Here is a 14,710-nt window from a genome sequence, read left to right as displayed (position 1 = left end):
CAATAAGATAACTATTCACATGCCACCTTAAGATCATGTTAGCATGGTTAGATTAGAATCATATATAAAAAGATAAAGCAAATGAAAGAGACTTGCCAGTCTGTCCTATTTCAGATGTTCCGAATTTCTGCTGACGTCAAGTAGTGAAAATGCTCCAATGTACATAGGGCTACATGGTGAATTATAGGAAACAAATATGTTGCTCAGTCCAGTAGTGACTTTTCAGTTTTGAGCATTAGTTGCTTTTCTTCCCAAGGGGCAGACCAAACTGTTCGCTGGCACTGTGGAACCTTCTCTTTGAAAGCCAGGGTAAAAAAATGATTGGGGAGGCGCATTGAAAACCTCTGTGATCTCAGACAGGTATCAGCTGGAAGTGCTGCCTGCCAATGACTTTCCATATAGATAAATGGAAATGCTTCTCTTAGTAAGAATAAATCAAAATCAGTTAGTGACAACAGCATACTCAGGAGGTTCATGTACAAGTCTTTTGATAAAAGGAGGTAAGAATGATGATGACAGTCCATTCAGCACTGACAATTCTTTCTTCTTCTTGTAGACTACTGGGGGACCTTTCTGTGTCCTTTAATGTCGGAGCATCTTTGCATAGCATCAGTGGCATGGAAAGTTGTGTTATATTATAATTGTAATAATAAGCAAAAGCATTTTATATTAGTTTTCTACATATTTTATTAATAATGGACAGGCCTTTTTTAAAATATATTTGTCTCCTTTGAAATATTCCATATGATTAGCTTCAATATTAAAATCAAGCAAGTAGGTGGAGAGCTAGGCTTATTTTGCCAGATCAATCTTATCTGTGAAAAACATCTACTGTTTACAGAGTTCAATAGTTCAGGTTAAAATAGATACACCCAAATAATCGAGTCAAAGGAGTGATTCCTCCCCCACTCTCCCCTTCACAAATGTTTTAGTCAAAGAGAGGAAACAGTTTATGCCATGCTCTCTCACAATATTCTGTGAATCCTATGTCATGGCTGCACTCTGTATGAAATGTTTATTTGTAACAAATACTTTATATAAATATGGAAACATATTTTAAAAAATGTGTTTAAAGTGTGAAAAAAACTTCAAAAAAGCAAATCCATACATTTCATTTTTGCAGTTTTTAAACAAAATGCACTGCTGAAAGTGTGTATATGTGTGTGTGACTTTTATAACGTTCTAAACATGTTCATATTACATGGATGATGGCAATCTCTAGGGGTAAACATTAAAGCACATTTAGCATTAAAAAAACCACATGAATAGTTTAATGTGCATGTTATTGTGTTTGACCACATTTGCTATTACTGCGTTACTGCTTCATTTAGCCACAGAGATGAATAAAGACTTTTCTACCTGCAAGAATACATTCATACATAAGATGAGGCTCATTTTCTGTCTGAAGTGAGCTTCTGAAAGTGGGATATGAGCTATTAGTTATACCAATAAACAATGACGTTTTTGACAAACAATGTCAAGGCCCCCAAAACAATGGTATAATAAGACTTTTTTTTTTTTAAATCAGATCATTTTTTTATTGAACATTTTCAGAGAAAAAACAATCCACACCGTACAAAGTAAAATGTCAGAGCGTTGCAGAGACTTATTGAAATAAAAGAAAATACACTTCAGTACGAGACACAAACCAAGTAAAACAAACCAAAAAAACCCCAATAAAACAATACAGAGGCGTACATACAATATGTGCACATACACTAGCATCGTAGTGAGCTGTCCACCCGGGAACTACCCACACAGATATCCAACCAGCCCAGTCTCGCAGATGAATCTAGACATTCTGCCCAATCCCAGTATCCATCACAGATATTACCCTTAGCCACAAGCCCGGCCTCAAAACAGCTCACCCTCCTTAATCTGTGCTCCCACGTGCCGCCCTTCCTCTGTAAGACTGCCATGCGGCCCACAATTTCTCAAATTTGTTCAGGCTCCCTCTCTGCTTATATGTGACCCTCTCAAACTCTACCATTCTGTCCAGTTCCCCCAGCCATAGCTCCAATGTGGGGGGGGGGAGGAGGAAACCCACTTCCGCACCACCAACCTGGACGCAGTAAACAGGGCCCTCTTTATAGCAAGCGATGTGGGAGGAGTCAACTCCGGTGCCTCCAGCAATCCAAGAAGGCAAACCAGTGAGGTATTATTCAAGGAGGATTCAAAGACCACATTAATGACCTCTAGAACCTTACCCCAATAACGTACTAGTTTAGGGCATCTCCAAAGGAGATGGATTAAAGAACCCTGATGGTGGCCACACTTCGGACAGTTTGGGTCAGCTCTGTACCCAATACGGAACACAAATTCTGGGGTTCTGTAAATTTTATGAACAATGAACAATTGCGTCAGCCTATGCGTGGGTGACAATGACATCTGTTCAACACCCTGAAGGACATCCTCCCAATCCTCATCCGACATAGTTCCCAGGTCTGACTCCCACCCCACCCTGCACTTCAATGGGTTAAGAACATCAGACTTTCGGAGGAGGTGACTGTACAGAAAGGAGATCACTCCCTTGGTGCGAGTAGCTAATAACACCGCATCCAATGTTGGTGTAGGTGAGAACTTAGGGGGGTCCTGCCCAAACTGTGCCCGAAGAGCATGTTGCACCTGGAGGAACTGAAATTGACACCTGCGAGAAAGCCCAAAGGTGGAGACCAGATGCTCAAACGAACACAATTCCCCCACAGGATACAACTGAGAGACTGATACAACCCCATTGTGGGTCCAGTCCACCGTACCCTGGAGGGGAAGAAGCTCCGGTAGCATGCCATTTTGCCACAAAGGAGTGTAACGAGTTAGTTGGTCCACCCCCAAGGCTCGCTTGGCGGTAGCATAATAAGACTTTTTAGGTGCTACAATGATAATAGTAAATACATATATAAAATATACAAAATGTATTTATATATAGTTAAAAAATGATAATACCACAGATCAATAAATCACATTCCTGGAGGTATTTGAGATGACCCAAATTATTTGATGTGTAACAGATTGATCAAGGCAGGTGGGAGCATATCTTTGGTTACTTCATATGATATTGTTTTTAATAGAAAGTTTTGATGTTTAACTTATTGTTGTGATTTAAATAAAATATTAAAATGTTAAGTAACCAATGTTGTCTGAGTACCACTAAAGTCTGCCATGCTTCCAACGAACCAATCTTTTTTCCTTTTCCTAAATGTAATATGTATTTTGGATGTGGTACTTTTATTATAAGGCAGTACAAGTACTTTCTAATACATAGTTACATAGTTATGGATATAGATAAAGTTGGTAAATAAAACTCGGGTCCATCCAGTCCGACATGTGTGTGTGTCAGATTAGGTTTCTATTCTATGGGTATATTGTGCTCATTGAGGAAGACACCTAGAAGTAATTTGAATTTGTCAATGCTCCCAGCTGTTATCACTACCTAGGGAAAAGAGTTATATGTTTTGCTGCACTGACCATTGAGAACCCCCTGTGCAATTTTAGGTTAAACCTCCTTTCCGCAAACCTTACATTGTTTACACATTTAGTGACCTAAGAATGATCAAGTTGGTACCACACTTTACAGCCCCCATTAATTAACTTGAAGATAGTGATCATGATTCCTCATAAGCACCTCTTTGCTGAGGAAATAAGTTAAGATTGCTTAATCATTTCTCATAGCTGAGGCCCTGCAGCCCCTTATTGACCCAGTTGCCCTCCACTGGCCGTTTCTAATTCTAAGACACCACTTCTAATATTTATTTTGTAATTAAATACTTTTTTATTAAGACTTTTACAAATACAATTTTGCCAACACCAAGACAAAACACATCCCATTAACACAGTACCAATACAGATCCAGTTATACAGGCATACAAAAAAAATACTAGGGATGCACCAATACTAGTATTGGTATCAGTGCCGATACTGAGTATTTGGGTGAGTAGTCATAACGCCCAAATGCTCCAATACTTACCTCTGATACCAGAGCTTCCAGTCAGAGGGAGGTCTCCCTCTGGCTGGCAGTGCAGAGGGAGCATGGAGTCCGCTTCCTTTCCAATCAGGAAGCTGGGAGGTGAGTCATGACGTGCCACCCAGCTTCCTGATTGGCTAGGAAGCCAGCTTCACTTGTTGGTAGGCAGCCTGGCTTTCTAACCAATCAGGAAGCTGGGTGGCACGTCCCCCCCCCTCCACTTCCCCTCTACTCCTTTTTGAGACACCTTCCTGCACCAGATATAATTTATATCCATATACAGAGAAATCACAACTAATAAGGAAGATTTCAAACCCTACCACCTCTCCGCCCAACACCTATTGTTATAGAACTGGCCCAGATCCATCCACTGAGGGTCAACTATCCAACCACCTATCCCAAATCAAATGAAATTTTACTTATTTCCCCCAATGTTGATAAGCCAAATTCTCAAAAAAGATTAAGTGATTCATCTCTTTACACCAATCTTCTACTGCAGACAGGGAGGGAGAAATTCACCTCATCACCAACAAACGCCTAGCCGCAAACAATGCCCTAGTTACTGCAGCAGAGGTTCAGGGATCCGAGTCAAAAGGCTCAATAACCCAGAGAATACAACTTAGATTGTTAAGAGAAATAGATACCACAAATACTGTATTAATACTATCTCTTGCACACCACCAATATTGCACAAATTTAGGCCACCGTCACAGCAGATGAATCAAAGAACACAGTGCCAGGCCACAATTAGTGCAGCTGCTATATACCCTAACACCAATCCTATGAAGAATCTCAGGAGTATGATATACCCTATGAAGTATAAAGAGTTTGTTCAACTGATGAGAGGCCAAAAGGGAAACCCCAGGTATAGCGGTCAGCGCCCCTTCCCACTCCTCATTGGACAGTTGTCCAAAATCTAACTTCCATCCCGGCCGACATTTACGTGGATATTTAAACAGAAATCTAGATAACAGAATAAAAATAAATATCAGTTATTGTCCATTTTGTAACCTTAGCATTAAGGGCCCTATCCAAAACCTTCATCGATTGCATCTGAGCCTGCCCTCTACCAGGATGCACTTGTAACACATGTCTTAATTGCAGATACAAATAAAAATTACTATTGGACAGAAAAAGTTCCACCTTCAGAGAATCAGATGTTCGAAACAAACCTCCCTCATAGACTTGATAGAGCATACATATCCCTTGGCTTCTCCAGGCTCCATAGTCAGATATCTTAGCCACCTCTGGTAGCCACCCATTGTTCCATAAAGGAGTATATTGCGTGAACCCGGTGATTCCTAAAAGACATTTAACAGAGTCCCACACTCTACCCATGAGTCTAACCGTGGGCATAAATATAGAAGCCCCTATATATTGATCTGTTTCTAACAAAAGAAGGGGGTCTGACCCACCAAACAAGTTTCTGAGCAAATCATAATTCAAGGACTTGTCCTTGATGTCACGGCCGGCTCCACCCAGTTGTTATTGTTTAATGACAGATCAGCATCGCCCGGTCATTTGGGACGCTGATCTGTCATTACAACTGGGCGGAACAAGCCGTGAGATCACGGCTGGCTCTGCCTAGCTGTCATTTGCGTAGAAATCGTTCGGCTTCGGCCAACCTTTCTCCATGCTTCGGGTGTCACTACGGCTCAGCCAAGCCGAAGCATGTGCCTTTGGTTCGGCTGCTGTACGGGCTAATGTGAAATAAGTTTAGGGGGTTATTCACAAAGCTGCCGAAGGATCTAGCCATAACTTCGGCTGATCCTTCAGCTAGCTTCGGCCCCATGACCCCTTCGGTTCACTATAGCCCGTACAGCTCCCGAAGTTGGCCGAGGGGAGCAGTCGAGCCGAAGGCATATGCTTCGGCTCGACTGAGCCCAGGTGAAATTAGAAGCTGGCCGAACGGACTGCCATTGGCCCTCCGACAGGCTGCCACTGACAGCTGGGCGGAGAGCCAGCCGTCATCTCACGGCTGGCTTCGGCCACTTGCAGAGACAGATCAGCATCCCTGGTTACTAGGTAACCAGGGACACCGTTCTGTCATTACACACAGCACCCATTACACTAAGAAACTGGCGGAGCCGCTGTGATATCACAGCGGCTCCACCGGGTTCTCAGTGTGTAATGCATCCCACAAGAAGAAGACCCGCACTGTGTTCAGCAGAAGCCAGGTTTTTCAACTGGAGTCCACCTTTGACATGAAGAGGTACTTCCCAGATAGGAAGCAATTAAGCTGCAAGTTTGAAAATGACTTGCTAAACTATTGTAGACTTGCCAAGCTTCACAATTTTGTTGCACAATTACAGCAAGTCTGCATTGCAAGTCTCCAGACCAGCGAGCTTGCAGAGCTCTTGCTGAGACCTGCAGGACTCTTGCTGTAGACTTGCCAAGCAAATTTGCTACAAATTCAAAAAGTGTCAACTAGAACTTGTGCTGCAAATGTTCTGCAAGTCTACAACTTGCCAGGAATATGTGCAGCAAGTTAACAAAATTACAATTTCACCCTGCCACAAGTTTGTAGCAAGTTATCCTTGCTATCTGGGTTGAGCAGCTCTGAACGAGCAGGTCTGGCGGCCTCACTCCATCTCACAGAGACACAAGTGAAAATCTGGTTTCAGAACCGCAGGAACAAATGGAAAAGTCAGCTGGCCCCTGACTTGGAGGCTGCCAATATCTCCCACACCACCCAAGGGATAGTCAGGGTGCCCATACTGTACCATGAGAACTTTCCTGCCACTTCCTTGGGTTTCAGCTTGCCACACATCTCCCCTCCCTTGGTAGGCTTCTCCAGTTCTGTCAACTATCCCCTGGCCACCTTCCCAAACTCAGTACCCTTTATAAGATCACAGATGACCGGACTGGTCTGAGAACTTTGCATCCCTGATGGGACTTTTTTTGCCTACCTTTTTTGTATGAACTGCATATCACTACTTACAGCCTATATGGTAACCAGGGACGCCATCTGTCATTACGACGAGAGCTTAGGAGAGCTGGCAGTGATATGAAAGCCGACAGGTATGCAGACCGTCGCCTCAGAGGAAGTCAATAGTGGCGAAATGCATCAGGTGGGCGGATCTATGCGAGCATTACAATCATAGAGACAGGAGCTCCAGTGGACACAATCCATAAGCAATTGCCTTATTTTAATTGTAAGTGCATTTTAATCGTTTTAAATAAATTTATTCTGACATACTACACTATGGGAAGCCTTTTTTTCTCTCTCTGAGCACAAGAGTAGGTGGAAGATGGAGGAATAGTTTTACACGATTTTGGAAAGATAAGCCATAGTTGGGAGGAATCTACCCCAATTTATTGTCTGATTAAAAACAAAGGAGAGGATTTGGTTCTATATATATCAGCAAAGCGCTAATTGTTCATCTGAAATATGGTGAGCAATAGGAGTTGGTGAGTGCGGCCAGATCTTTGAGCACGGTGGAGACTGGAGAGCACTGATTCACTAATTGTTTTTGCATTCACGGACGTTGGTGTTGATTATAAAAGCAGGAAGATATATCCTCACATACAAGGACTTTATTGTATCCAGAAGTAATGGACTTCACACATGGTTATGCAGATTAGGTGGGAGTTATACATCACTGAGATTCAACACAGGATTTTCTATATGTACACATTTTATGAGCTGTACTAGCACGTGCTTTTTTTTTTTTTCATCAGCACAGGCATTGTGCAACACAGGTGTTGTGTATGACACAAAATTGTGTATCCCTTTGTGACAATTTCACAGTTTATACTATTTTTTTCACATTTTAGGAATATAATTTTTGAGTTTGAAGTGCAGTGCTATTTTTTTTTTGTGGCATCTGTGTAGAGAAGGCACATGGGAAGACCACATTGATGTGCAAGGTGGATTGCATTTACGACCAGGGTCATGTTGCCTTTAGCTTCCCTGCCAGGGAGAAAACCCACTTGGTGAGGGTGTATCAGGGTAGCCACAGGTGGAAGAAGACAATTAGAAATAATTTTGGCAAAGAGCTTCACTTTATTTGCTTTTAAAGGCCAGCATTGAGGCATATTTAATTTTTGTTCTCTTATATTTCTTGCTCAATATAGTGCAAAGGAAAATGCTATTATTTAACACACCCTTAGAAAACTTCCCCGTGTACTTTGTTAATAATATTTGGTCGCAGTTCATATTGTCTAGTGAAGAGCACAACTTGTTGAAGTCGGCTTTTTAAAAATTAAGGGGGTTAAGGGTGAGTGAATAACCCAGCTGAAGTGAAGTGAGCCGAACACTGTTCGGTTATTCACTTCAGCTGATTTCAGCTTTACATTGGCTAAAATCAGCCATATATTGGCTGGCTTCAGCTGCATTCGGGCAGCCGAACATGCTCTGCATGTTCGGCCTAGCCGAAGTGCAGGAATACTCCAGCAGCTCAATTGCTGCCGTTTGCCCCTGTTCTCGGCATTCAACTCTTCTATTCTGCTCAGCACCTCCGAGGTACCGAGCAGAATAGAAAATAAGTGAAAAGAGTAAAAAACTAAAGTTGAAAAATAATTTTAAAAATGTAAAAATATTAAAAAATAAAGAAAAATATTTTAAAGAAAATAAAAAAATAATTTTTAAAAATGCTGCACACCGACGCGACTACATGCGACCGGCTCCAGATGCATAGTGAAGCATCTGAGCTATCTCCGCCCAACTGTTTTCTATTGGCCAGCACCTGCCAGAGTCTTCTAGCAGGTCCCGGCCAATGAATAACAACTGGGCGGAGCTGGCCAGCTCTGCCCAGTTGTTATTGTTTAATGACAGATTAGCGTCCCCAGGTGATTTGGGGATGCTGACCTGTTATTACAACTGGGCTGTACGGGCTATTGTGAATAGTCCATACAGCAGCCCTTTGGTTCGACAGAACAGAAGGGCAGAGGCGAACGAAGCGAGCCGCAGAATCAGCCAAAGCTACAGCTGGATCCTTTGGCTCTTTAGTGAATAAAAGAGTTTTAGAGTTTTAGTTAGTACCCACGATTCTCTCCTCTATTTTACATCAAATGTATTAATGGTTTGGTCACTATTGCCTAAGTTGTTCCTTACTTGCACATCCCAAATGAGCTTTATTTTATTATAAATCACCAGTTTTAGCAAATCACTTTTACTAGTTGGGTCATTTGTCCCTTAAAATGATCATGTAATGTGTTAATGAACTTACATGCCTTAATTGAATGTTCAGTAAATTTGTCCATTTAATGTCTGGATAGCCGAAGTCCCCAATAATAATCACATTACCCTGTTTCCCCGCTAATTCTATTTGTGAAAGTTGATTCCCCTCATAATATTCCTTACTGTTGGGTCACCTATGACATACTTCCATAATTATTTGATGTTTGTAGAACTTGCACGCAGCTCCAGCCATAGAGACTCAGCAACATCATAACGCTTAATGTTAATATCCTCTCACTCACCTTGAGCTTGCTCTTGATATACAGGCATACTCCCCTTCTATCACTCCTGCCCCTCCTAAATAGAGTGTAACCTTGGATATTGACAGCCAGGTCCTGTGACCAGTCCATCCAGGTTTATAGCTCCTCAAAATCTTCTTCTAATATTAACAATTCGAGCTAATCGATTTCATTTTCCAGGCTTTTGGAATTTGTGCACATACATTTTCATATTATCGTCTTGCATTTTATTATTCATTGTTCCTACATTAAAGTTTGGTAGCGATAGACTCCTTACATTGTTTTTTGATTGTTGCATTAAATTATATTTGGGTCCCCCCAGATTCTAGTTTAAAAGCTCCTTCAACCCTTTAGCCATTTTCTCCACCAACAGCGCTACACCCTCCCCATTAAGGTGCAGTCTGTCCCTGTAGTAGACAGTTGTTGACCAAAAAGATGACTAATTTCTCTATATACCCCAAACCGTCTTCCTTATACCATCTTTTAAGCCACTTGTTTAAAAGCTCCTTCAACACTTTTTCCCCATTTTCTCCCCATTAAGGTGCAGACTGTCCCTGCAGTAGTCAGTAGTTGACCAAAAAGATGATCCAGGTCTCTGTATACCCAAAATATTTCTCCTTATACCAGCTTTTAAGCCACTTGTTCACCTCCCTAAGCTCCCTCTACCTCTCTAGTGTGGCTCATGGCACTGGCAATATTTTAGAAAATACTACCTTGGAGGTCAGTTTCTTCAACTTGGTACCTTATTTCCTGAAATTAATATTTTGGGATGCCCCATCTTCCACTAACTTTGTCATTTGTGCCAATATGCACTATGACAGATGGGCCCTACCCATCCCCACCCAATAATCTGTCCAACTGATCTGCAATGGGTCCAATCCGAGTTCCCAGTAAACTGCAGATTGTTTGATGGTCACTGCTTTTTGACAGGTTACCCTCTCTGTCCTCCTAATATTTGTCTAACCCATGGTTGGTTTGTCCTTAGACCAAAGTACAGAGTCTAAAGCCCTAAATGATTTAATATATTTGTACAATCTTGGTACAATCTCAGTTAGATTTACCAAAACTATGTAATATGAGGACAAACTTAAACAATTCATTTAAATAGTGTCAAATGTTCAGGCCCTTGCACTACATAGTTGATGGTAAATCTAGAGGATATTTACAATACATTGTTTAATGTATGGTCATCTTAAGGATTGACCAATCCCCCAGAACAAGTGAGGTTTGTGTGTTGTGTGGTTGCTTTAACCTATCATGGTTTTAGCATGATGTTATTTTATACTTACAACCAGGTTAAAAGTAAATGGGCAGATAATAATAACAAATGGCTCCAGATGGGTAAATTATATCTTTTTGTTGGTTTATTCTTTTAACAACATATAGTAGAAAAAGTGGTAACTATGGAATATCTTTTTTGCCTAAAAAACATATTTCAAAGCATGTTCCACCATCAAATACAATAAAAAGATAAATATCCTCAAAACAGTGACGATGTAAACCATTAGAATAGTATCTAATTTAGTGGTGTACATGAAAATGCATTAGAAGGAGTTATATAATTAGAGAGTAGATATTAGTTATATTCATATGAGTAATAAAGTCTATTTATATTTTAGGAGACAAATGTCCTCTAAGTGAACATTTATGCAAATTGCTGCATGCACAAAAGCTTTCCTACCTCACTGCACATTTAGCCACTTAAAAATAATTTTTCTAGTCATTGATGAGTGAATAATTTTTCAGCCAATTGCACCAGCAACTAAGATAGTATCAATTGTTATTTTATTTAGTAAACATTTTCAGTAATAAACATAATAAATGTGTACTTTATTACAGGAATAATGCTTGATTTTTACATAATCACCATATGTTAAGTTGAAAAAGAACATTAGACAAGAAACATAGTTCTGTATACATGTCTATTTAATCAGCGGTGAGTTAATTAATCTGCCTGAGCCAGGACTGGCAGTGGTACAGGCCAATAAGATAAAGGCAGAAATTTGGGATGTTTTGGAGCTCTGCACCAAATAATTATTTTCCAAATTGCCTCCGGATGTGAATGTTTTTTTTTGCTGGTTGGTGGGGGTGAGTTATATTCTTACCCCCACTGACCTTGATTAGGCTTTGACTGTACGGCAGTCCGAAAAGTGATCATGTAGAAAAACCATGCAGTGGTTTCAATGAAGTTCATTGAATGTAAAGGAAAATCACAGTGATGTGTGGCCTAAATGTTTGTTTGTATCTAATGCCTTATTTGCATTCCATGTTTCAATCGGGTCCTATTGCCCTTTTCAATAGCCATTCGGAAAGGGCAATGTAATTTGGCAGCAGTTATGATCTACTTCAACTTTAATTCATAGTGTGCTGCAAGTTTATAAGGCAGCTGAGGACTAGAACTTAAAGTATATGTAAATTATTTTTTTAAATTTTTGAATAGAGTAGGGGAGGGTTGAAAACCCTGTAATTTTTTTACCAGAAGAAGTGAGTGGATATATTTCCAATGTGAGGGAAATCCTCTTTTAAACAGTTGAGACAAGAACATCATTAAAAGGTTTCCATTCAATGCCTGGTGGCAACTCAAAATCTTCGCTTTACTCTCATTACCATTTCTAAGATTGAATCTCCCTAATGGGGTCACCAGCTGCAATAAAAACCTGGATTCTAGAAATCTGCTAAAGCTTCAGATAGCCCCTTCCAAACATAAAAAACTTAATTCTCCAGAAATATTGTTGCTTTGTTAGAAAAAACATAACTACTAAAATTATATATATATATATATATATATACATTTGTCATTCACATCTCCTGAATTATACCATGTCATATGTTTCAATAATGTTTTACAGACCAAGTGGCAATCCTTGATCAGTATAAATTGTTACATATTCTGTACATAATAATAGTCGTAATCATAGCAAAAAGCATCACTAGGTATTACACCATATGTTTCTATAAGTCCCAATTAGATAGCATATGTTGGGCCAACATGAATATATATTCATTATAGTAACAACATTGTAATTAAATAAAACACTTGTATAATCTATAGTGGGTGCAGCATTATATCTAGCATTCATCAAATTGATTGCATACAAACAGCTCATCAAGGAGTGTTTCAATCCGCAAATCAGTTTGCAGTCTATACACTGAAAAAAGCTGTCAGATAATGTTGATGACTTGTGCCTCCATATAAATATGTTAAAGGAGAACTATGGGGTTCATGGAGAGAGAGAGAGAGGGGAATGAGCCTGCGTGCACGAGCTGACAAAACACAGCTGTGCACGATGAGAGGAAGCGTGGCCACATCAATGAGATCATTTGAAAAAAAAGCCGTGGGCGGGCTGGATCAAATGTTAACGCCCCCTAAGAGGAAAGGAGCTTGGAGCATGGGTGAAGACGGCCATTTACTACAGGTTTTGAGGGTTTTATCTGTGATGTGCTGCGAATTTAGAAAAAAGGAACAATGCTACTACAATCAAGGTAAGGGGTATTTTTATTTGCCCTTAAGTCATAATTCTCCTTTAAGTATACATATCTTGATAAATGTGCACATTAGCAGTCCTTATCCTGGCAGAAAATCCAAACATTATTCCAGGTCTACCCCTATTTTGATTGTGGGTGGGGTGTACGTTTGGGGCTGACATTCAAATGAATAGCAACACAATGCACCTCCTACATGGTAATGCACGGTAGGTGCATTGCATGGTAGCGTGTGTTAAATGCAGAGAACCATGCAATAAATGTATGCTTGTGATATGAACAAGCCCCTAGGGTACTGTATATAAGATAAATCTAGGGGATGTGGCATGGAAACTATGCCACTGAGACCATAATGCATTTTATCACCATTATAAGCAACTTTGTCAAGCAAAAGTTGAAACCCCCATTGGTAGCTTAAATAGTGGAAGAAAATATACATATACTGTATATACTGGAAAATACAAGTACATATGTATGCTTATATGATCATCTTGAGTAAAAACATTTTTTATTTTCAATTTCTCCTGTCTCCTGCATGACCAACATCCCTGTTAAATTCCAATCTAATATACACGTGGAACTACATCACTATTATATGTCTTTTACTTTTTTTTATAAATACATTTACTGTGCATAACTTCTGGAAGCCATTTAATGTCAACTTACCTGGAAGTAGTGATCCTCTGAGGAAAGCAACAGAATTTGATATTTCTTTATATGCTTGGGTGGACTGGATGTTAAGTGTAAGGATAACAGCATCTATAGAAAGAAAATGTGATTTAGTAGTAGTTTTACACCATGGCACTTTTGTAGCTTAACATATTTCCAAAATATCCAAAAAGTTTATGGCCATATATGCAAAGAATACCCAATCATGTGCAAGGAAAATAAAAATAACAGTATTTTTGCTTGCACATAATTGGGTGATGTAAGTCAGCAGAGTTTCACCTCATTCACTAAACTAACGGAAAATCTCCCCTGCAAAGTGCAAATTTCTTGCAAACTGGACAGCCTATTGTAGGCCTTGATGTTGGAAAACATTGGACTGTTGTCATTCGCCTCTATGGTTAGCAGCAGTACAAAACAATTTGACTAATATAAGTATGCATTTCTGGTGTACCAAAAGAGCTACTTGAAAGCTCTAACACACTCTGTGTGCATTGCAGTCTCAACTCACTATAGAGGTAAATGTCCAACATACTGTATTTGCCAATTTGTGCCAGAGTACTTGGAAACTGTATATATTGCACCAACCTCTACCTTTAATGGTGCACGTATATGTTTATGTCCTTTTACTGTTTTAATGCAAGACACCAATAAATTAAACTCATCACCAACACAATTTAAAAAAAATAAACTTGAGTGTCAGGCACCAGAACAAGGTCTTGGCTCCAGGTTAGCTCTTCAGGTGCTAGCTTGCTGTATGCTACCTCCAACATAGATCCAATGCAGAGCACTGCCACCCCCCCCATGCATACGACTAAGCATTATATGCACAAAGCACATCACTACAAGCTACTAGCAAGACACTAGCAGAATGCACAGGAAGGTTTGGACTTTTAACAGAAGTATCAAATGTTTTATTTTTTTACCACTTTCAATAATTTTTTATTAAACTTTTAACAAAGTAACGGGATTACAGAGTCAATTGAGAAAACTTTGTTGCGCACTCATAGGCATGGAATAATCATAGAAGCAATGTCCAATAAATTTTCTGAACATTACCAAACGTTACATTAGTAACAGAACATGTGTTTCCCAGTTTACCCATTGTGAGTAGGCTCAATATTCCACTAGAAAATGCACACTCTATACAGTGGCTTGCAAAACTATTCACTCTCCTTG

At 39.9% G+C, this 14,710-nt stretch overlaps 1 protein-coding gene across 1 annotated transcript in view; it reads right to left on the bottom strand.

The window, feature by feature from the left end:
• The window catches only part of NAALADL2 (N-acetylated alpha-linked acidic dipeptidase like 2), a 430,657-nt gene that overhangs the window by 180,122 nt on the left and 235,825 nt on the right, over window positions 1–14,710 (bottom strand). Inside the window, exon 12 of the mRNA XM_018566102.1 lies at window positions 13,532–13,624. Coding sequence (XP_018421604.1) covers window positions 13,532–13,624 — 93 coding nt within the window. The remainder of the gene's footprint in view (window positions 1–13,531; window positions 13,625–14,710) is intronic.

This window comes from Nanorana parkeri, unplaced genomic scaffold (genome assembly GCF_000935625.1).
Source record: "Nanorana parkeri isolate BGI_ZX_2015 unplaced genomic scaffold, ASM93562v1 scaffold918, whole genome shotgun sequence".
NCBI lineage: Eukaryota > Metazoa > Chordata > Amphibia > Anura > Dicroglossidae > Nanorana > Nanorana parkeri.
The sequence above is the reverse complement of the archived record's forward strand: the minus strand, read 5'-3'. Positions and strand labels throughout refer to the sequence as shown.